Consider the following 21,067-nt stretch of genomic DNA (forward strand, 5'->3'; position numbering starts at 1 on the left):
CTTTCTAGTTGTGGAAATCCACCGCACTTTCTTGATTGATTTGGGCATGTAGCGATGGTGTTGGATGCGTTTGTGTCGCGGCAGATAGCCGCCATGGTTTGAAGGCACTTAAAAGGGACTAGAATGAACGCAATCTAATTTTTAACAGTCGGTCGTCCGCCCGCTCGCTCAATGGCAGCTGCGATCTTCGCGTTTGCTTCACCGTCATGCAGTGAACCGTCCTGGAACATGTCAACCGTCACCCTCACTCAATTAAAGCACGCGCAGCTTAGATTATTGGCAATGCCGACCAAGCTACCTGCGATCCAATCTAACTGAGCTCAATAGACATCAAACAACGGGATTCAAACTCACTGCTAGATCAGCTCCTCATCCAATGGCCAGCACGCTCAACCCACCGCATCAGCAACTAGCCCGCCAACACCCCAGATACAAACACGCACGCAACCTCACCGCCATTCCGGTGCCACCTCAAGCCTCACCGCGCTCCCCTCCATCGTCGCACGCAATCTCCACCCCTAGAAGTAAGCTGAGGGCCTTCACAAGCATGGCGAACCCACCACCCGAGAAAACTCATGCCCGCCGCAACGGGAAGGAAGTCGCAGCCCCGGCTCGGGTTGGGTTGCTCGCGGTTCCACAGCCAGGTTCGGAGAATATCCGCATCGACGGGTCGCGCGCGCGTCACCTGTGTTGCGCGGAGGGTATCAAGCGACGACGGGCGCGGCGGGGCGTGCGACGCTGGCAGCGGCATGGTGTGCAGCATGGCTGGCGGTTGTGGAAGCGAGGGCAGCAGGGCCGTCTACGTATGTGTGTTGCGGCAAGGCGCGCTCGGGTGTTTCGGCGCGCACGAACGTGCGGTCTGTGTGGGATGCGAGGCGTGGGGCTGTGCTTGTGCGAGGGGACGGCGCTGGCGAGTGGTGTCGTTTCGGCGGGCACGGCAGGAGGCGCGACGGCCTGCCGAGAGTGCCGAGCGGTGCGGGCATCACGGGTGAGGTTTCAGACTGGCTGGCAAACGGTGCCGTTTGGCGGGCTGGACTGGCTTGCCTTGCAGACGCAAGCCGTGCGTGCGCGCTGGCACTGGGCTGAGATGGCTTGGTATGGGCAGTTCTGCATGGGAGTGAACTTCATGTATATGAGGTGGTATGCAGTCCATGAGAGATTTGCTACGCACAGCGCCGACTGTGGTTTAAGGGAGAGTACTCCACAGGTCTCAACGTGGTCGATATGAAGAATGCTGATGCGCTGGGCGTGCATCCCCTCGAACATTTGGGCCAGTGTCCTCGCATCTTCCTTATTAAAGCGGATAGACGGTAAAACAAGCGGCGTACGATAACTCGAGCAAGCTGCCGAGGGAGGAAAACCAGCGGAAATGATCAGTTGGTTGTGATGTGCGCATACCTGGTGATACACACGCTATATGGGTTTCTGCATAATTTTACATGGGCCGGACGAGAAGAGTAGCCGCATGCCCAATGAGCAATTTGACCCGAAGAACACAGATAGCAGGTGCGTCGTACTAATTCCAACCACTCAAAGTCTATCATCCATAGTAAGACAACAAAATCTTCACAATAGCTCAAACCCTTTCGTCCCCGAGAGTACGACTTTGTCAACAAGCACCTCAACACCATGATAAGCCCTGAAGCCGTGTATTCTGTACAAATGGGCTTATGCAAATCACATATCTGTCATCGCATAATTAGGGGCTTTACCTCCCCACCTACAAAGACTCTAATTGCCGTGGTGCCCCAAGGGGCCACCCCAGCTCTTCCAACCTTTCCACCCCTGCCTCTTACCAGGGTCGCTGTAATTGTAGCCCTCGCCCGCAGACTCCGCTCCAATCTCAAGAACAGCGATACTGTACTCAGGCAGTTTGAAATGAAAGACCCCATCGTGGCTAGCAGTGACAGACGACCCGTGGCTTTGGACGACATTGCCACCGATCGGGTTGGAAGCGTTCATCGGCGCAGTGAGATAGGTCAAGTTACCTGTAGCACCTTTACCAACGCCCTCAAAGGAGAAACTGAATTGCGTGCTTCCTGTACTGTTGTAGTTGACGGCCTTGACGATGTGGGAGCCGGTGACACTGTTTCGGCCAGCAACAAAGAAAGCCGGGCCAAAGCCACCGTCGCTGATGGTCATTGGCAGATTCTCCGTGATGAGAGTTCCTGCTAGCAGCTTAATCATATGATAAGATGTCGAAAGAGTGGTGTGACCTGGGTAGGCATCGAATTCGATCAGATCTGGAATCCACTCCCACCTGTTGAAGTTCTGGAAGCCAGGAGCGTACGAGGCCCCAATGATTTTGTCCGAGTTACGCTCGGCACCGAGGAGGAAAATGGCCTCGGCGCACGACCCGTACCAAAACGGTGTGAAGGCACGAGGAGCGCCGGGAGTCCATTGAGGTCCGGTAGTGTGGGGCTGGTTGTACTCTATCACCGCATATTCGCCCAGTAAGAGCGGGTGTTCGGAAGTGTAGTTGTCGAATTTACCGAACTGTTTGGCCATCTGGTTCGGAATGGCGTACTCGTGGAAGTCGCCTGCCGCGTCAAATGGAGGAGTTGCGCCATCCACGTCATAGAAGGACGCAATGATGGTCATATGTGGATATGCGGCTTTGATCGCGTCGTAGAATGCGTTGAAGCGATATGCAGCATACGTTGGTGCACCACCATTCAAGCTATCCTCATTGCCGACTTCGACGAAGTTGATTCTGCAAGTAAACAGTCAGTACACCGACTTGAAGTAATCTACAGTCTCATTCATACGTACTGGAATGGACCATAGCCCAGCGACTCTCGGTAAGCTCCCCATTTGGTCGACACATCGCCCATCAAGAATTCAAGCTCGTCCAGAGCGGAGTTGACGTAGGTTTTCAGTTCGTCTTCTGGCACGGCTTGACCTGAAAGCCAGAAGCCAGACCAAACTGCAAGAACTGGCTCCATCTTCAGGTCTTCAGCCCAAAGCATGTACTCAATCAGGCCGAGGCCATTGGTGTTTTCGTAGCCCCAAGTTCCAGGGAAACCTGGACGGTTCGTGAGTGGACCGATGGTCTCAGTCCAGTTCCACCAGTACGGTGCAGAGTTGCCCTCGACATTGTTGCCACCTGGAGCACGGAAGAATTTCGGTTTGAGATCAGACATGGCTTCCATGAGATCAACGCGAAGGCCGTTCTCGCGACTCTTGTAGGTGGGCGGGAAAAGGCTGAGCAGATTGAAGTTGACCGGACTGCTGAGATCTGACACAGGGAATGTGAAGTTGAGTGTCGCGTTGCTGTTGGGCGCATCGATAGTTGGCTGGAACGTGTAGTGGTACTGGGTCCATTCCGATGAGGTTGACTTCACTTCAACATGAGCCTCGGCGTACGCTTCGTTGCTTAAGGAGGTCAAGCAGACAGTGATATTGGTATCCAGGCTGCCGTAGACGTAGAACGACCCCTTATACTCCCACGAGGATACGACTGGAAAGCCCCAAAAGCCCACATTCGAGAAGCCAATCGTACTGCTACGGGTGTTGCCGTTTCCAGCAGATAATTGCATCGAAGTTGGTAGTGCTGAGGATAGTGGCTTGGAGAGGTTTCGAAGTTTGAGGTCAGCTCCTCCTAGTGCGTTCCAGTAGTTGAGGTTGCTTGGATCGATCTGAGAAGTATTGGTTGGCACCATGGAATCGTGCAAATAAAATAATGTACAGCGCACTTACGGTGTTGCCTTGGAAAGCCCGATTCTGGATCAGCTCAGCGTACACTCCGCCATCACCAGAGTTGTTGATGTCTTCAAACATGATGCCATACTGATAGGGACTAGTAGCATTGCCTCCCGAGGAAGCAACCTTGACAGTAACAGCTTGGGTCGTGGCCACCAACGCCGATGCCCAGAGAGCCTTGGAAAACATCTTATCGCTGAGATGTACGGAAGAGCGTGATTGACGCGTATCCTCGCGCAAGTGAAGCTCTCACCTTTATACACCCTTACGCCCTCATCCATTTAACCTGTTAGCTGGGAGTAGCGTGGACATGCCATGACGAGGAAGCGTGGCGACTCCGAGCGCATGCGTTACATCGGCTTTTGTGCCATGATCGTCATATCCAATTCAACTCAGCCTGGTATCTCTATAACGATCCTCGGTTGGCGGGAAAATCGATCGTCAAGCGTGCAAGATGCGTGGAGTTTGCGGGCTAGTGTGAGGGGAACAAACAAGCGTGCAGGTGCTGTGGAGAAGGCTCAACCCTAATCTGGAATTAAGCCTTTCAAGCTCCAACGGCCAAAACTCCTTCCACGCAATACACTCGTGAATGGACTACATTTTGAGATTTTTTTGACCAGTTTTCTCATCTGACAACCCTTTCATGTCGAACAAAAATGAATAGCTCTGCGACACCAACGTGAAGTGAGATCCGAGGCTGCAAAATTCTGACCGGCTCCTTTGCTGAAGAATACCATGCGGCTCATCCGGTTAAATTCTGCAGTTAGCTCCAAAACATGCAGCGCTGCAGCGATCTCGAAGACGTCAACCTACCATATAGGTACTGGGATCATACGAACATGCCGAAGCCAAGTTAAGATAAGCTTCGCTTGCCTATGGCTAAGCAAAATCAAGCTTCGGGTTGAACATGTCCGAGGTGTGCGCTGATGGAAGGTATATTTGTGTCTTATTTCAGAGCCGTACACAAGGCGTCCATATGCGTTCTTGTCCTCAACGATATGATTTGGTGACCCCGAATTCACCATGATAGAGATTACCAGCCTTGGAAAAGGTGCAGAGAGAATGGAGCAATACCTTGAGATGCAGGAGTGACTGTGCACTGGTGCGAAGCGGAGCTACAATAATGGGCTAGTGGCGATGCCAGGCCCTACTTACGGTGCACATGCACCACACCTTCTAATACTGACAACAGCGACAGGGCTATCATCCGCAGTGCAGGAATATATCGGCAGCTACACCAAAGAGCAAACGTCGGAAAGAACGCCACCGTGGCAAGCACATGCGTACAACCCTTTGCCTGGAAAAACTCACCAGATCTACTTTTCGATATTCACACCACAACGACCTCAGGAAACTCCGGACTCGGCATATCAAAGAGCGTCGTGTTCTTACCATCGAGAACAAACCCCAAAAACTCTTTCACATAAGTCGACACAATTTCAAAACTCCTCCTTCCATCTAGCGATCCAACCAGAGGATCCGCCACCTCCTTCTCGAGCGTCAGCGCCCCTATACCGCTCAGGTATGCCAAGTCAGTAAAGCCCATATGCGCCATATCAGTCACCCCGATCTCCGCCTTCCATCCCTTCAAATGCCGCAGGGTTTCCGCCCAGGAAGGATCCGTGGTCGAGTTGTGTGGATACGCAGTTGCGCCCGCGGCACCCACGAGTACGGCCGGCTGCTGCGCATCGCTGATGTTTCCATGCTGGTTGCCGTCCAGATTGAGCCCTCCGACAAACCGCGAGTCAAGCATGAGCAGCTGGATAGACGCGCTGCCGCCGAATGAGTGTCCCAGCGCTACGACGCGAGAGGTGTTGAATCCACACGAGGCATCCGGCGCCACTTTCGCTGCGACCTCCTTGCTCGCAAGTCGCGAGACGGCAAACCGCACATCGTCGATGCGGATTTGGTGGAGGGGATCCAACCGCTCGGGGTCGGTGATGGTCGGGTCTGAAGCGTTGAGCCCAGGGACGACGGACCCGTCCGGGAACTCGACAGCAATGGACTCGAAGGTGTGGTCCATGGTGAGAACGGCGAAGCCCTCGCTCGCGAGTTCTTGCGCGAGCGCACTGTGGAGAAGTCGCGTGCCTCCCAAACCGTGCAAGAGAAAGACAAGCGGGACGTCGCTCACAGTCCTGCTCGCTTCGCGCGCCGTCGTGCAGCATACCTGAAACGCTATCTGGCCAAGCTCGTCACTTGAGATCCCGAGCTCCGTTCCCATCGCGAAGATGTAGGGCGCTGCATTTGGCGATATGTATGGGATTGTGCAAGTCTGGGAGCAAGCTGACCGCTCCACGGGATAGAAAGACGAGAACATTAGTCTGCGAGTGCCATTGTCGGGGTCGAGTGGATCGATACGGGATGCGTCGGCGATGTCGAATGCATTGTAGAGTACAGAATATGGTCCGCTCGGCAGAGGGAGCAGTCTCTCAGCAGAGATGGCTAAGGACAGAATGCTCAAGAAAAGACTGCTAGAGCGCAAGAGCGTCAGACGGACCGTTTTCATGGCAAAAGTACTCTGTTGTAAGAGAATGGCTGACAAGTCGAAAGAAATGATAAACGGTTCCCTTTCCCAGGTTGAATAGAATGATGGTACTTGGTGCTTTTGATTTCATCTAATCTTACGTATGACTGACGGGAACTCGGGTTCGTGCCGCGTTGGTCTTACTCAGTCCTCGTCGGTTCGCTGGTCCAGTGTTTCAGTAAGATCCTTATTTGCCCAGAACCTCAGCCACAGTAAGCATCCTACATGTGTCGCATACGAATATAGTCATGGTGTTAAATCTTCCGTACATGCATAGCATTCTAACTGCTTCTCTATCCTACTACTTGCAATCTAGATGCAAGCGAGTGCTAATATCTTATCCAGTACGCCTTCTGATCTGTATCGGAGGCGTTCCTCGTCGATCTTTGTGAAATCAACCCAGAACACCGAAATGGATCGATCGTTTTCGTCCTTAGCCATGCCTTGAACAAAAAAAGAAAAAGAAAAAAAGAAAATACAAGGGCCCTGGCATTCGATAGAAAGTCCTGACGCCTACAATATGCAATGGAAACAAGTGAAGCAGCTCTGATGAAGAGAGTATCGCAATGCCAATAAGAGAAGAAGGTATAAGCGCGGAGCCGGCCGCAAAGCTCATCATGCCGCAACAGGAACATTCTCAGCGACAGGCTTCAGCTCAGAAAATGTCTCTGGCCAGATGAACACCTTCTCCTCCTTGGGAGTCATAGCAGCAAACAGAGGAACGTTCTTCTTGCTGCTAGCGCGGCGCCACATGTTCGCGCGAGGGTTGAAGTTCGACGGTAGGCCCTTTCCTTTCGTCTTCTCGTCGTCGATCTTGGCAATCTTGATGACCTCGCGCTGGATGTCGGCGAAGGTGTCGAAGGGAATGTAAGGCAGGCTGTTCTCTTTGCAGTACTCCTCGAGGCGTAGGCCGCGGCGGGCGAAGAGGACGTCAGCTTCGCGGGCGGCGGGGAGGTCGGAGACGCCGTCGCCAATGAAGATGATCATGGGGATGGTGCCGTCATCGCTCTCGAGGCGGGCGGAGTCCTTGAAGTCGTTGATGGACTTGGCTTTGTCGTGGCCGAGCTCCGTGTCGTGGAGCCAGACGGGCTTCCACTGGCTGCCGTCGGAGGAGATGGTGGCGTCGTTGGCGACGATGTCGATGTGCTTGGAGTTCTCCTCGCCGAGGAAGTGGTCGAGGACCCTTCGGAGGACTGGCTTAAGACCAGCAGAGATGACGTTGAAGGGGATTTCGTTGTTGATGCAGAATTGGTGGAAGGTCTTGAAGTCGACATCAATTTCGAGCGCCTTCTTCATCACTTCGAAGCCGTCGTCAAAGGGCACATCGAGAGAGCCCCACATCTCCTCCGACACATCACGGAAAGAGCGCTCGCCACTGTGGATCTGCTCATCGAGCTGTTGTCGTCGCTCGGTTCCACAACCGAAGGCGTTAAAGAGGATGTGACCGGTGTCTTGCATGAAGATTGTTCCATCGAAATCTAGACCACGATCAGCGCTCATTCTCCTATGCGATTGACGTGAAAAATTGAATCAATTGCACCGTACCTGAGAAGCAGATGATCTTCCGCTTAGTGCCAATATTTGAGGGGTCGACAGGAGCGGCCTGTGAAGTTGGGAAGGCGGGCTGGGACTTGGCCTCAACGGCGGGAGGCGTAATCGCGATAGGAGCCATGGTGATTGTTGTGAATTCTCCTTAAGGGTGCGAGGAAAGAAAGAAGTCTGTGCGCTGTAGTGGTTTATGTGTGTAGTAAGTACCGTCGTGGTAAATTTGGGTCACAGCTCTTTATAGCAGCACTTGAACGGCCTGCACCGCCCTAGGCCTTCTCCGCTACTATGACATCGTGAACGTTTACCGAGCGACGTTCGTACTCAACAACTTTCTTTCACGATAGCAACGGCATCAGCAGCCAAAATCCCACGCTACTCGGCCGCGGATAGTGCGATAGCGGGACGTCTGAGATACTTCTAGGGACTTCAGGGGAAGGTGCGCGAGCTGGGTGTTGTGATTGGTGCCGATGCCACGGTAGCTCAAGACGATGCACGTCGACGTCACTGATGGAACTCTTCAGAACGCGAATTTTGGCCTGCTCGGAGTGATCTAGTGGGGCTCTGCTGCAAGGCCGCCGTATGCGGCTGATTCACCGCCTACGACAGTTCATTGCTGTTGGCGCGGGGCGTTCTACCTGTGGTTAGACTCCATCCTACGCCGTAGGAGGGGTACGGAGGGGCATTGACCGCATTGTAACGTGCGTGAACGAAACGTCTCTGCCTCTGTTTACGATCCACAACGCCCTCGATACACCCCCACAAACCCAAGAAAATTCGGAGAGTTGCGGCGGAAAACCCCCCACTGTGGAGCAGAGCCTCACGAGGGATCTCGATTGCCAATTTTGAGAAGCAGCTGATGTGTGTGTGCGACTGCAACACCGCGGCAGTGCAACAAGCCCGACGATGGAAGTGTATAAGCGGTAGTCGAGGCGTGCGTTCTGGCCGCATCTGTTGGCCCACCTGCAGTCGCATTCAGGGTTCTATCTCTGGCATCGATCGGCGTTATGCTTATCGTGATTGGGCAGATCGAGGTAGATTCAGCCTCCTCCGACCTACGCTAGGCCTTTTCGGGGGTACTCCCAGAGGTTCTCATACATGGACCTGCACAATTACGTCTTCTCTGCAACCCATGACTTGAGGCACTTGTCGACTCGGGTAATCCGTGGCATGAATGCTCACATCACTGTGTTCTTGTAAGCGTATACGTGCAGGGAACCCGTTTAAGCAGCCGACCCACGGATGCCACGCTTCCAGTACAACGGATTGACTCGTACACGTCTTCACGATGGCACTGGTGTTCGCTTGAAACTGGGGTAGGAACTATTGAATTCCCGTTGAATGCGAGAACACTAACGTACCCGGCAAGCGAGCTGCGCAGGCAAGCGAGCTGCGCACCCCACTCGACTTTCATGCCTCTATAGTGGTATATCTCAACAACACAATAAGATAATGGAATATAATTACTATGCTAAATTAAGTGGCATCTCTAGTGTCCTTCTTACATGTTCGCGAGTTATGGCCAGTCTCCCTACAGCGCCTACAGCGCGCTGAAGCCTGCCGACTCATACCTGATCGCGCCCTACCTTGACGCGTTTCCCCCTCAAGCTGCTGCTCAACCTCATTTTGAGCTATGATTTCCTCTGCCTCTGCCTTTGATAGGGTGCCTCGCTGCTAGATACGCTTCTTTTTGCGCCTTCTGCGCGTTATAGTAGTCTCATTTGCTTTCTCAAGGCTCTTGATCCGATCGCGCATTAATGCTATTTCGTGCATTGCCATTGTAGAGCCTTTCTCAAGCTGATTAAGTCTCTCAATAATAGATGTAGGTGATGAGCTTCCATGCCTCTGTATCCTATCGCGTATTAATGTTGATTAAGCCTCTAGCTCACGCGCGTTGCTTGGTGTTCGCGCTTCCCAGAGGGTAGTCTCTAGTGCAGGCGGCGTTGGCGTACGAAGCTTCACATTAAGCTTCGCTATCACCCTATCAGGATCATATAGTACTAGGCCAGCGCCTTGAAAGCTTGCGCAGATATTCTCCTTTGTAATAGACTGCTTGTAGGCTGCGTAGAAGGCTGGCAGGAACTCTAGCTTCGTGATATGGTTGATGTAATCACGAATTAGGCCCTCGATCTGGCGGCTGTATGCGCGCTTCAACGGCGAGAAGCAGCCAACATCAAGTGGCTGCAGGAGGTGCGATGAATGTGATGGCATATAGAGAGTATAGATGTTGTTCTCCTTACAAAGCGCTTGAAATTTGAGTGAGTTGTGACTCTTATGGCCATCAAGTATGAATAGCTGGCGTGCGCCTACTCTACGCTCTGCTGTATGCTTGATAAAGTGCCTTAGCCACTCTACTCCAAGCTCATTTGTTGTCCAGCCATTATCGCTGACAGCGAAAGCCCAGTCGTGTGGTATCTCGTTATCCTTGTACCAGGTAGAGAGGTGATACTGGCCAGCAAAGATGATAAAGGGTGGGATAGCCCAGCTAGTGGCGTTAATTCCATGAATTGCAGTAACCCACTCACGATCACCTGGCTGTATTGCTTTTGGCCTACCTCGTCGTTCTGAGCCTGTAACAACGAGCTGAGCTAATATCCTGCCCATCATAAAGCCAGTCTCATCAAAGTTGTAGGTATCTTCATCACAGATCCCATAGGTAGCTTTTGTGCGCGCTACAAGGTTGAACCACGCCCTAATTGCCTCAGAATCCTCACATAGAGCTCTCTGTCGATCATATGGTCGATTAAAACGTGTGGTAAGGCTTTCTGTCCGCTTGACAAAGTTGCGTGGCCACTTCTCGCCTACCTGGCCAGCGCCGCGCTCAGCGAGCAGTCTATTCGCCATATCTCGAACAGCACCTAGGGTTGGCGAAAACCCTCGCGAATCTAGGTCAAGGATATGCCTAGTAATCACCTCCTCTTCTAGCTTATTGAGCTTCTTTGAATTGGGCTCAGAATCGCGTCGTGGGAGTACTCCAGCGCGTCGGCCACGGAGCGTACTTTCAGGGACTTTATATATTGTTGCAGCGCGTCTTCCACTTTGAACCTGGTTTTGATTGATTGCTAAGATAGCTAGAGATATATCGCCTTCGTTATAGGGCGATTGTAAAGTAGTTGGTTGAGCCATTGTAATTGAAAGGTGACGTGACGCGAAAAGTCGGTGGGGTGCGCAGCTCGCTTGCCTGCGCAGCTCGCTTGCCGGGTACGTTACGCCGTAGAGACCAACATGCCACGCTAAACAACAGCAACAACAACAACAACACCACAACATCTTCTATCCATCCTTGGCCCGTCCTACCCTCCACCAGCCGGAATAATCTTCTTCCCCTTGATACTCCTCCACTCCATCCCAAAACTTACCAACGCCGCTATACAAGCCGTCGCAATACTCAACACCAGCGCGGTCGTGATAGCCCGCGTATAAGCCTCCAGTACACCCTGCAAATACTCCACCGGGACCACCTGCCTCACATACGTCGCCCCTGCATTAATCACAATTCTCGGATCCACTTCCGGCGCATACCTCGGTATTTCCTTTGCCAGACTGTTGATGAAGATGTTCTGCGCAATAGAGATAGCGATCGCGCCGCCGAGAGAGTTGAAGAACATGACAAGCGCATTTGCCACGGGCATGTCTTTGGTAGTCGTGACGACCTGAACTGCGACGAAGGGGATCTGAACGGCGGCTCCGGCACCGAAGCCAGTGATGACTTGGTAGCCGATCCATTGCGAGGCCGTGGAGTTGATCTTGAGCGTGTACAGCATGCCTGAGCCGACAGCAAAGAGCGCGCTGCCTGCCCACATGAAGGGCGCGTACCAGCCGACGACAGTGATGAGGCCGCCACTGATGATGGACGAGAGCGTGAGGCTGCATAAGTAGGCGATTGTGCGGATGCCGGAGCCCTCGGCTGTGGTGCCTTTCGAGGCTTGGAAGTAGAACGGGAGGTAGAAGATGTGGCTGCGGAGAAGTTAGTGCTTGCTTAGAAGCGAAGAGAGGGAGGACTTACGTGTACATTGCCATGGAGAGGAAAGCCGTGAAGGCGCAGCTCACGAGTACGGTCTGCTGCTTCATGACGCGCAGTGGAATGGTTGCCCGGTCTTTCTGCCAGATCTGGATGCCGATGAACACACTGATGATCAGTCCAAAGCCTAAGAGATTTCCCCAGACTTTGGAGTTCTTCCAAGGGTACACGAGTCCGCCCCATTGCAATGCGAGAAGTAAGCACACTATGGCGCAAATGAGGAAGATCGCGCCGATGATGTCGACCTCCTTTATCCGCTGCTTGAACGACATGTGGCTATATTGACGCTCGGGGTTAGAGAAGAAGAAGAACACTACCGCAAGAGATATTCCTCCAAAGGGTAGGTTGATCCAGAAACACCATCTCCACGAGACCTTGTCTGTTAACGCGCCCCCAAGAAGAGGTCCCACAACGCTGGCAATTCCAAACATGGAGGACAACGCTGCGATATAGATGGCACGCTTGCGCAGAGGTACCGAATAGCCAATGATCGTCATGCCTCCTGAGAAGAGCGCTGCGGCGCCAGCTCCAGCAATCGCCCTACCAACAATGAACATCGGACTGCTGGTCGCTGCAGCACATATAATCGAGCCGATTTCGAACAGGACCAGAGCGAAAAGGTAGGTGTACTTGACGTCGAAGTACGTGTAGATCTTTCCAAAGCTCGGTTGTAGTGAGCAGGTGGTCAGCAAGTACGAGGATCCGTACCAGCCTACGTCGTTGAGCGAATTGAACACGGTGGTGATCTTGGGGATAGCAGTAGCGATAATGGTGTTGTCTAGGGCGATGACGAATGTCGTCAGACAGAGACCCAGAGACAGAACGCCGAGTTTGAAACCAGATAAGTATTTCGACTCGTCTTCCGGCTCTTCTGGCACTTCGTCAGCTTCGGCTTGTGCAGGCGATTTCTCTCCTTGTGCAGTCCCAGTTTCTGCCGTTGCTTCTCTCTCCTCCGACCGCTTCGCAGTAGGAGTCGCCTCAGTCTCCGCCTCAGCCTCCTCTTCACCTCCTATCCTCCCATTCGGCACATCCTCTTTCTCTAGTGTTTGCTTCTCATTACCCACTGTCTGTTTGTCCCCTTCAGTATCGAGGGACCGCCGATTTGCCTCAGTCTCTAGAACGCCCATGGCTCCTCTACGCGCTGTTACATCGACCTGGTACACAACGCGTCAGCAGAAACGACAATCCGGATAAAATGTTACTTCTGTCCGAAACAGGCGCAACCAATACCTCAGACCAGCACCCGCTGTCTCGCGCAGAGCAAGTCCAGATTTGCACTGTCCTGTTCGTCGCCAAAGTCGTCTGTATCGATCGCAAAGCGTGAAGACCGAAAATCCAGGGGTGTGTAAAGAGCAAAATGCAAAGGGGCGGCGCAGACCTAAAAGCCGTGTCGTTCCCGTAGCCACGCATACACAACCCCTGTGTCCTAGACCACGCTCGCGCACGCGAGGTGAACTCGCGCGCACCGCACACCATCAGCGAAGGGCCCGTTCGAAGGAGGCCTGCAACCGATGCCCGGGACCTCATCTTACCGAGGGCTTTGCTTAGCAGATGATCGATGCAAGGGAAGTCCGTCCAATGAGAGGGAGGAGCGGTGGTGATCCCACAGTTTGGGCGAACCGCTAGGGCCAGGGTCCAGCTCAGTTGGGAAATAGCTGCGCAGCACTGTAGGGTTTCTGGAAGGTAATAGCACGAGCTTTTGACGACGACGAGTTCCAAAAGGAGATACTGTTCTTGAATCTGCTTCTGGTGGTACGCCGACAGAGTCCACTTCACCTATCTCAAGGCGATTGTCGCATCCACCCAGACCTGGGGAACACACCTCTTCGCCCCAGATCAACTACGTCTTCCCCACCACCCACCATCCCGCTGTGCTGAAACGGCCCGCAGCTGATCCCGCTCAAGCGCAACACAAAAGTAGCGTAATCTCACTACCGCGACACTGGCGAAAAGCGACTATCTGCTTCTCTTTGGAGTAAGCGGTCACGACAGTATACCCAAGCGAATGGAAAATGATTCCGAAGGGTGAGGTGAGTGGGGCGGCTGGCGTTCGGAAAGTATAACCGAGGTTTGGACGGAAGCCGTATACACCGTATAGCAAGCTTACCTCCCCTGCCACGTGCGCGTTTGTTCGCGTATAAGAGCGAAGTCTTTATGTTATAGCCAATAAGAGGAGTGAATTTGATGTTTAAGTTGAGGTTAATCGTGAAAGAGTATAGAGTAGGGTAATTAGGGTTTCTGTCTATCATTCATACATGGTATCGCGCATATCTGTGATATAAAATGCGGTCTACTGTCCGTCTCCGTCACAACACCAGTTCCACGCTGCATCAAACGCAGCCCATGGCTCAGCTTGCTCCTCAACTAACATAACATACTCGGCCCCGCCCATGTCGTGAGCTTCGGGGTCAATCTCGCCCGCAAATATGCTTGACAGGAGAAATTCATATCGTAGATGTGAATTTTCCAGAGTTCTCCCCCCGCATTCAGTGAGTGATCCATCATATTTTGTATCTTCAATCACCGACCGCACGATATTATAAGTGAGTGAACACACATGTACAATGAAAGGCCAAGAAATGGTTTCTAGTATCCACACCTTCATTAAACTCATCCCCGCGCTCAAAGACCCCAGTCATATTTCATCCACGCCGCCATAGTGGAATTCCACGCCCCACTCCCCTGCTGAATCCTCAACCACTCATTCACAAAGTTCTGCCAGACCACATCCCGGGGCATTATGTACCCGAGCTCCTCGAAGCTGTACGGCGTCTCAGCATGAACAGCACACAACACATCCGGATACAAGCCCGCCCAGAGCTCCGCCTCCACTCGATCCGTGACGACCACATCAGCGGTCTCGTTCAGCAACGCCCGGAAAATGTCCGAATTGACCGGATACACGACGATCTCCGCCGTCTGGAAGTTCGCGCGGTCAAACGCCTCGTTGCTGCCTCCGGCAGGCGTCGCCACTTTGATGCCCGCACGGTCGATGGCTGCGAGGGAGGAGAACTCGCTGACCCGGCTGCACGGCACACAAGCTACTTTTCCCACGCGCAGGACGGGTGTTGAGAAGAAGGCCTTCAGTGCGCGGGCGAGCGTGATGCTGATGCCGCCCATGCCGATGTCGAAAGCGCCTGTGGAGATGTTGGTGGCGAGATTGGCCCAGACCGTTTTGACGAAGATGGGAGGCGATGTGAGACCGAGCGCGCTGGAAAGCGATTCCGCCATGTCGATGTCGGCGCCGATTAGGTCGGTTCCGGTAGTCGAGTTGGTGAGCTTGGTGACGTGAGTGAAGGGGGCGTAGTCTCCTGTCGTGCCCACTCGGAGATAGCCTCGTGCGATGATGTCGTCGAGCACATTGCTAGATGGTGAAGTTGTCGCTGTGACAAGTCCAACCCCGGCGGTAAGCAGTGCGGCGATGGATAGTGGTTTCATTGTGGGCGAGACGTGGAAGACTTCGCTAGCAATGCGGAATCTTCTCGACTTTACAGCGATTTGTTGAAGCTATTTCTACTGTGGCGGTAGATACCGTATCGTAGGACCGTTGATCTGGCCGATCCCGGAGATTTATCCGCGAGTCAGGCACCATCCAAGACGCTATGTAGAGGAGCTATCGCATACGCCAATGAATGGATTGAGGGACCAAATTGTGCAGATTCGCTATTAAGGTATAAGAAGAGAAGGCGCCAAAGCGTCCATGAAGTAAAACCAGAAGTTGGACAAAATAAGTAAGAATGGTAGAAGGCCAAGAACAGAGCGTAAGATCAAGTACGTCAAAACACGATACAAGACCGCAAAATAAAGCCGAAGAAAGCACATGAAGAGAAAACTTCTCCGCCTTCTATCCCTCCAAAAATCGTCCAACCCGGCCCACAGAGTCGTCTACCTACCCATTCTGACACGCAACCTCCCTTCAAATTTCCCCTACGTCACCACATAGCGAGGGTCACTACACCCAGTCAGCCTCTGCCGCATCATCTCGCGCAGATATCAAACTTACTTTCTTCGGACACCCACTGCACGGATGTTCCACCTTGACGGTCGTCAGTATCACCCCCTCCTGACCCCGCGGACACTTCCGCTGTATCATTTGCGCCGCCGCACACATCTGGATGAAGATCATCTCTGTGTGGCCGCAGCGGTGCGCGTAGGCGTGGTAGAAGCACATTCTGCTTTGCTTAGGCGATCGGTAATGGTTCGGCCTGTAGATTGGTGATGGGCGATCGGTGAGCCCTAACCACTCGGACGAATTGGATTGCTCCACAGGTTAGGGGTAGCGGTGTGGTAGCTATCAAGTGGTCAGGAGACCGCGAATCCCACCGATGTGTAGGGAGAGCAAGGGTAAAACGTGGCAGCGTACCTGCGTCAATCGCTGTGTGTAGTGGACGTGCCAGATGCGGCCCGGACACGCGTTGGAAGTCTGATGAGAGGCCTCCTCCTTAGGGTAGTCTGATGAGAGGCGCTCCGAGTACAGCTCTGGTCGTGTGATGGGGTCCTCATCTCACACCAGCTTCTTATATGCCACGCCCACCATTGCTTCCAGGTGACACTTCAGTCCAGCTTCTTGCTTGTTTGATTGCACTGCACGCGATGACTGTCAGCGATAGGCTCGTCGCGGGTCTGCGTTACTGCGATGCAGCAGAGCTATTGAGGCAATCGTTGAATTGAAGGCCCGCTGGTATGTGCTTTCCGTTTCGAATCTTACGGTGCCGCAGAAGGCTGATTGTGCTGTTCTGGACATTTCCTAATTGGGGAGGAATGCAATGGCAAACCGCGGCTTCGGCGCGCTTGTTTACGAGGTACAATGCGCGTCGCTGGCACTCGAGTGACACGATCGCGTGGTGGCTCGGTAGCTCGCATGTGGGTCTGGACCTGGATTCCTAACTGGCAGGTAAGTCCCGCTCAATCCTAGAATGGTAGTCGAAAACAAGTATTGCGAGTTTAGGGATGTTTGTTCTTTTTCAGCTGCTGCCGACTATACAGTGCTGTGGTGAGTTTCACTCCTGCTTAAGGTTCCCGTCACCGTCGGCATGCGACAGAACATTCCGCATGTGCATCTTGACGTCGAGTAACAACCGCACCGCCGATGAATGTTAGAAGAGCATGGAATTGACCGCTAGTGAGTCCAGTCGCCTGAGATCTTAGTTTCCCCAACCTCGTCATTGAAGATTGTCCGGGATGGCGTCACCTCAAGAATACGTACGCACCACCACCTCTAACCCAAATTGTTGCTCGGCGAGAGGAAAGATCTTCGGATATGTCATGGAGAGGGAGGGAGTTCTTGACAGCCGCTCAGTCCCACAACTATTCAGTTGCCTCGCTGGTAACTGTAGAAGGATGACGTAGCCGCACGTCAAAGGTGTCTTCTTCCGGCTAGCAAGTTGGCCATGGGCGGAACGACAGCAACAGCCCTGTTGTGCCACGTCGTACCTGCACGAGCGGACGTACTTTGGTCTGTCGGAAAATAGATCCAAGTGTGTGTTTGCGAGCTCTTGGTGCCGTAGCTTGGCCAATCACATGCGACCTCTCACCGCTGCTTGAGGTCGACGCACACTTCTGATGCGAACCGCTGCAATGCTGCACGCTGGCAGATTTGACAGGAGGTCCGTTTTTCTCTGCGAGATGAATGCTCCGAGCATCCGGTGAACGTCTGCGCGGAAACCGACTGAGCAGAGACATTGGCACAGAATCATCTTGCCTGATAATGCTTCAGGTCCGCTGGAATTGAGACATGCCGTCAGCCGCATTCGATAGCCGCGCTGTGGGGTCCGGATAATGAAGCCATCGCCACATTGCAATGTCAGTCGGTGTGTTGGCCATGTGGCTGCTCAGGCGCGGACTGCCCTAGCTAACGACCTCTGATGGCCCAGCATACCGACGCCCTCGGGAAAAGAAATACAGACAGCCGAGCGTTGCAGGGTTGCGTGGCTGTGGTTCGGATGGGGGTGGAGCTGGCCTGCCACTGCGTGCTGGCAAGACGTGGAAGTATGGCGCCATGGGCGGCGATCTGGAGAAGCTGGCATCGCGCTTCATCGCCTCCATGCCAGCTGGCAACGACGCCCCATTCTTGCACCTTTTGAGGGCAAGCGGGGATGCAGGAGACAGAGACGGTTAGTGGAGAGGTCGCCGCTTGACACGTCAACCAACGCAGCGCTGTCGCCGCTGCAAGATTGACGCAGGAGCTGCACTCCGGAGTCCCGCTCGACTGGGCGCAGATGGAGGATTATAGTAGCACCGATTGCCTCTGCGCCGCCCTGCCAGTTTCTCCCGCTCGTACCATTGTCGCTGCGCGCACCTGCTGCGTGGCTTGCACTCGTTCTCAACACCAAGCCTGCTGTCGCGAGACGGAGGAGGCCCCGCTGCGGCTCCAGACACGGACGCGCCCGCGAGCGGCGCGCCGCAATTGCAGAGTTCCCTGGTTGTGTGTGCCGAGCGCTCCTCCGGCGGGCATAGCTTTCAAACACGAGCATTGACCGCTCCACACCGCCTGCCGACCGTCGCGCTTTTTATACCGTCGCAGCTCCTCGCGCGGGCGACCACGAGGCCAGACGACGTCGCAATGCGCTGTCTGAGGCTCTCGAACCCGACCTGCCAGCCTCCTGCACCTCCCGCCTCATGATTGACGCTTGCTGAGCCCGCCGCACGTCGTCCCGAGTCGCGCCTCACCAGCAGCGCGCGCCCATTGGCTCCCACGTCATCCCGCTCGTCGAATGGGACGAGAGCTGCCCACTCGACCATCCACACCATTCTGCCTTGTCCCGTTTGGGGTCATCTGGAGTACCGTACGCCCAACGCACGCAGTGAAGTGCTTCATTCTCCGGCCCCGGTGCTGACAGCTGTGCAGTCCCCCTGGACATTTCTGCCCTTGCAACGGCCGACTGTATATTACCAGCCCAGCTTGGGCCCGTCCGCATCAGTATACCCACACCGTGTACCATAACAATCCCATTGTTACCACCTAATTCAGAACTTGGAAGGCGCCGAGAAGGTCCAACATCCGCCCTCCATCGCCGGATATCACCCCGTCAACATCCAACGTCGAACAAAGACTGGTCACGAGAACCGCCATTCACCGCCGACTTCTGCGCACGGTGCCGCTCCTGAAACGGGTCAATTGGCTGCAATCGCGCCCAGCTTTGACGCTCCTTTCTCCGGCAACGTCTATCAAAGTCGTTTGTTCAGCTTGGGCCAAGTCGCTGTGTCGGTTTCGAGATACGGCGCGGCGGTCCGGCGAGTCGTTGATGGTGAGCGCACCTTTCTGTTTGTTACATGCGAGAATCCCTCTCTTCCACCCTCGTCCGCATCATTGGAACCATCTCGTCTTGCTCCCGGAGAGAAGTGTGAGAATAGTGAGAGTGGGTGAGAGATTCTCCATCCTCTGAGGAAAGGGTGCTCAGAGCGTGCCTTCCCAACCACCCCGGTATCTACCCTTCTCTCCACAACATCGCCTAGCATCATTATTTCCGCCATCGGAAACGCTGACGTGTCCGACAGCTGCTGAAGAATGGCTACCTTGGACTTTGACCAGAAATTCCTGGGTCGGATCGCCAAGCAGACAGCAGACAGCCATCCGCTCCTCTCCGCTTCGCTCTACCAGATTCTCGGCCTATCAGTCCTCCTCGCACGGCGACTCGTTCGAGCGAGAAAGCTACGGAAGCTCGATACCAGTCGCGACACGCCATCTCTCGCCCTCTACCAACACATCCTTTGGCTGTCGCGCGAGGGTCTCTCCATTCTAGAGCTTTGCGTCCTACCGTATGCCCAGGACAACCAACATGGACCAGAGTGTAGAGTCCTTAGCGTCAAGCTGCGAGCGAGCTTCTACCACATCTTCTGCTTGTTCCACAATCAACCGCCCGTCACGCAAACAAATATGACGACTACAGATCCTAGAACACTCGGCGTGCCTTCGCTACCCCTATCCGAGCGAAACGGTAACGCACAGCGTCCCAGCGACGCATCAAACCTTTCGCCCTCGTCGAAGCGCGCTGGAAAGCAACCCATGCTGCGAGAGCCTATCGACTCCATCGTCTCAGAGACCTCCTTCGTCACGAATCCCTATGCAACAGGAGGTCCGGTCGGCACACCGTCACCTGCTCCTCCAGGCGCGCCTCCAGGTTTTCATCATGTCCCTATCCCTCAGCCATCGTCGTTCATTCTGCCACCTTTGAACTTTGTTCCACTTGCTGGGGGATACTTTACAACAGCCAGCGGCTACGCCACACAATACCTTCCCGGATCACACCCATTAAGATTATCAGTGGCTCTTGAACACAGTGCCTTTCTGTGGGACTGCGTGCACGATCACGAAGAGTCTCGCCGCATAGCTAGACGTGCGATCAAAGATGTGTATCGCGCGCAAGAGGCAATGGACGATAGCGAGTTCGAGGACGCGGCTGAACTGGTAGGCATATTAGGTCGCATGATGAAGCGCAAGAGCTGGGAAGCTACACCACGCGTTGGAGGTATGGCAACCCCTGAACCAGCATCGGCTGTCACTCCCGGAGGCGCACAACCACGTGGTGATGGCGTTCAGAGGAGCGACAGGTCCAATCTGCCTAGCCAAGGAAGCCCGCAAACCACGCGAAGACCTGTCGATGCACCTTCCACTGCCCATCCAGTAACAGAGGTTCCACCAGCTCCTGTTCGTAGTCGATCAAACTCTGCAACCAAGACGTCGAGGCGCAAGGAAGGTGGCAGCCACGAGGGCACGCCACGTTCTGATGCACAACGTTTCACAGGTGGTACGTCTCAGAATACCACACCACGCACGAAGCATATCAGTGTCGACAGCGGAGCGAGCACGACTCCACGTGCACCACAAGGAGGACGGTCTCCTGCGACACCTTCAACTATGCGAACTGTGAAGCAGCATGGCAGTGGCTCAGCGAAGACCACACCAGTAATAGGAAAGTCGGCGCCCATATCGCCTAGCGCAGCTGCGGTGCGCGCCTCGGACGCCGTTCGAACGTCTCCTCTTCACCGATCGCCACCACTCCGACGCTCACCACGAGGGTCACCTGTACAGGAATATTCATACAGCAGACCGGACCGATGACAATCACCAGGGCGTGGACATGCGGGGAAGATGGATGTGCAGTGGACAATACCTGATGTCGAAGCACAGATGGTACTGCGTCCACCAAGCGAATCGCCATCTCTCAGCACCACGCCCGATGGTCACTCGTACGCATTCAGGCATCCATCCGCCCAATACCTCTGACCCTGGGCCTACATGCCTCATCTCAGAACTTGGATCACCTTTCACCTCG

General features: G+C 54.1%; 10 protein-coding genes across 10 annotated transcripts; 2 read left to right on the plus strand and 8 right to left on the minus strand.

Annotated features, from left to right (window-relative positions):
* The first annotated feature begins 235 nt into the window (after positions 1 to 235).
* CC84DRAFT_179841 (uncharacterized protein) lies at positions 236 to 1,404 on the plus strand. The gene has a single exon (XM_018185479.1). It carries the CDS (start codon positions 377 to 379, stop codon positions 1,226 to 1,228), a length of 852 nt encoding a protein of 283 aa, XP_018043462.1. The 5' UTR covers positions 236 to 376; the 3' UTR covers positions 1,229 to 1,404.
* A 177-nt stretch (positions 1,405 to 1,581) lies between these two features.
* CC84DRAFT_1255211 (ABFa alfa-L-arabinofuranosidase-A-like protein) lies at positions 1,582 to 4,167 on the minus strand. Its single transcript, XM_018184518.1, has 3 exons — positions 3,700 to 4,167; positions 2,773 to 3,638; positions 1,582 to 2,713 (listed from the first exon to the last, which is right to left on the minus strand). Exons 1-3 carry the CDS (start codon positions 3,889 to 3,891, stop codon positions 1,732 to 1,734), a joined length of 2,040 nt encoding a protein of 679 aa, XP_018043463.1. The 5' UTR covers positions 3,892 to 4,167; the 3' UTR covers positions 1,582 to 1,731.
* Positions 4,168 to 4,812: 645 nt separating this feature from the next.
* Positions 4,813 to 5,952, minus strand: CC84DRAFT_1160318 (uncharacterized protein). Its single transcript, XM_018177471.1, has one exon. The coding sequence runs from the start codon at positions 5,921 to 5,923 to the stop codon at positions 5,033 to 5,035; it is 891 nt and encodes a 296-aa protein (XP_018043464.1). The 5' UTR covers positions 5,924 to 5,952; the 3' UTR covers positions 4,813 to 5,032.
* A 524-nt stretch (positions 5,953 to 6,476) lies between these two features.
* CC84DRAFT_1255213 (uncharacterized protein) lies at positions 6,477 to 8,175 on the minus strand. Its single transcript, XM_018184519.1, has 2 exons — positions 7,772 to 8,175; positions 6,477 to 7,704 (listed from the first exon to the last, which is right to left on the minus strand). The coding sequence occupies exons 1-2, from the start codon at positions 7,896 to 7,898 to the stop codon at positions 6,842 to 6,844; spliced, it is 990 nt and encodes a 329-aa protein (XP_018043465.1). The 5' UTR covers positions 7,899 to 8,175; the 3' UTR covers positions 6,477 to 6,841.
* A 613-nt stretch (positions 8,176 to 8,788) lies between these two features.
* Positions 8,789 to 9,224, minus strand: CC84DRAFT_180025 (uncharacterized protein). The gene has a single exon (XM_018185480.1). It carries the CDS (start codon positions 9,183 to 9,185, stop codon positions 8,955 to 8,957), a length of 231 nt encoding a protein of 76 aa, XP_018043466.1. The 5' UTR covers positions 9,186 to 9,224; the 3' UTR covers positions 8,789 to 8,954.
* Positions 9,225 to 11,064: 1,840 nt separating this feature from the next.
* CC84DRAFT_1171706 (MFS general substrate transporter) lies at positions 11,065 to 13,657 on the minus strand (the record flags this gene model as incomplete). Its single annotated transcript, XM_018179925.1, has 4 exons — positions 11,065 to 11,728; positions 11,778 to 12,946; positions 13,266 to 13,468; positions 13,615 to 13,657. 4 exons carry the CDS (start codon positions 13,655 to 13,657, stop codon positions 11,065 to 11,067), a joined length of 2,079 nt encoding a protein of 692 aa, XP_018043467.1.
* A 729-nt stretch (positions 13,658 to 14,386) lies between these two features.
* CC84DRAFT_1160322 (cyclohexadienyl dehydratase) lies at positions 14,387 to 15,317 on the minus strand. The gene has a single exon (XM_018177472.1). It carries the CDS (start codon positions 15,228 to 15,230, stop codon positions 14,415 to 14,417), a length of 816 nt encoding a protein of 271 aa, XP_018043468.1. The 5' UTR covers positions 15,231 to 15,317; the 3' UTR covers positions 14,387 to 14,414.
* Positions 15,318 to 15,744: 427 nt separating this feature from the next.
* On the minus strand, positions 15,745 to 15,963 carry CC84DRAFT_1077344 (uncharacterized protein; the record flags this gene model as incomplete). The annotated part of the gene is made up of 1 exon (XM_018173748.1): positions 15,745 to 15,963. One exon carries the CDS (start codon positions 15,961 to 15,963, stop codon positions 15,745 to 15,747), a length of 219 nt encoding a protein of 72 aa, XP_018043469.1.
* An 851-nt stretch (positions 15,964 to 16,814) lies between these two features.
* On the minus strand, positions 16,815 to 18,265 carry CC84DRAFT_1171708 (uncharacterized protein; the record flags this gene model as incomplete). Its single annotated transcript, XM_018179926.1, has 5 exons — positions 16,815 to 16,928; positions 17,003 to 17,206; positions 17,244 to 17,372; positions 17,671 to 17,957; positions 18,073 to 18,265. 5 exons carry the CDS (start codon positions 18,263 to 18,265, stop codon positions 16,815 to 16,817), a joined length of 927 nt encoding a protein of 308 aa, XP_018043470.1.
* Positions 18,266 to 19,016: 751 nt separating this feature from the next.
* CC84DRAFT_180038 (14-3-3 protein) lies at positions 19,017 to 20,956 on the plus strand. Its single transcript, XM_018185481.1, has one exon. It carries the CDS (start codon positions 19,300 to 19,302, stop codon positions 20,851 to 20,853), a length of 1,554 nt encoding a protein of 517 aa, XP_018043471.1. The 5' UTR covers positions 19,017 to 19,299; the 3' UTR covers positions 20,854 to 20,956.
* The last annotated feature ends 111 nt before the right edge of the window (positions 20,957 to 21,067 follow it).

The sequence above is a fragment of the Paraphaeosphaeria sporulosa genome (assembly GCF_001642045.1).
Source record: "Paraphaeosphaeria sporulosa strain AP3s5-JAC2a unplaced genomic scaffold CC84scaffold_1, whole genome shotgun sequence".
Lineage (NCBI taxonomy): Eukaryota > Fungi > Ascomycota > Dothideomycetes > Pleosporales > Didymosphaeriaceae > Paraphaeosphaeria > Paraphaeosphaeria sporulosa.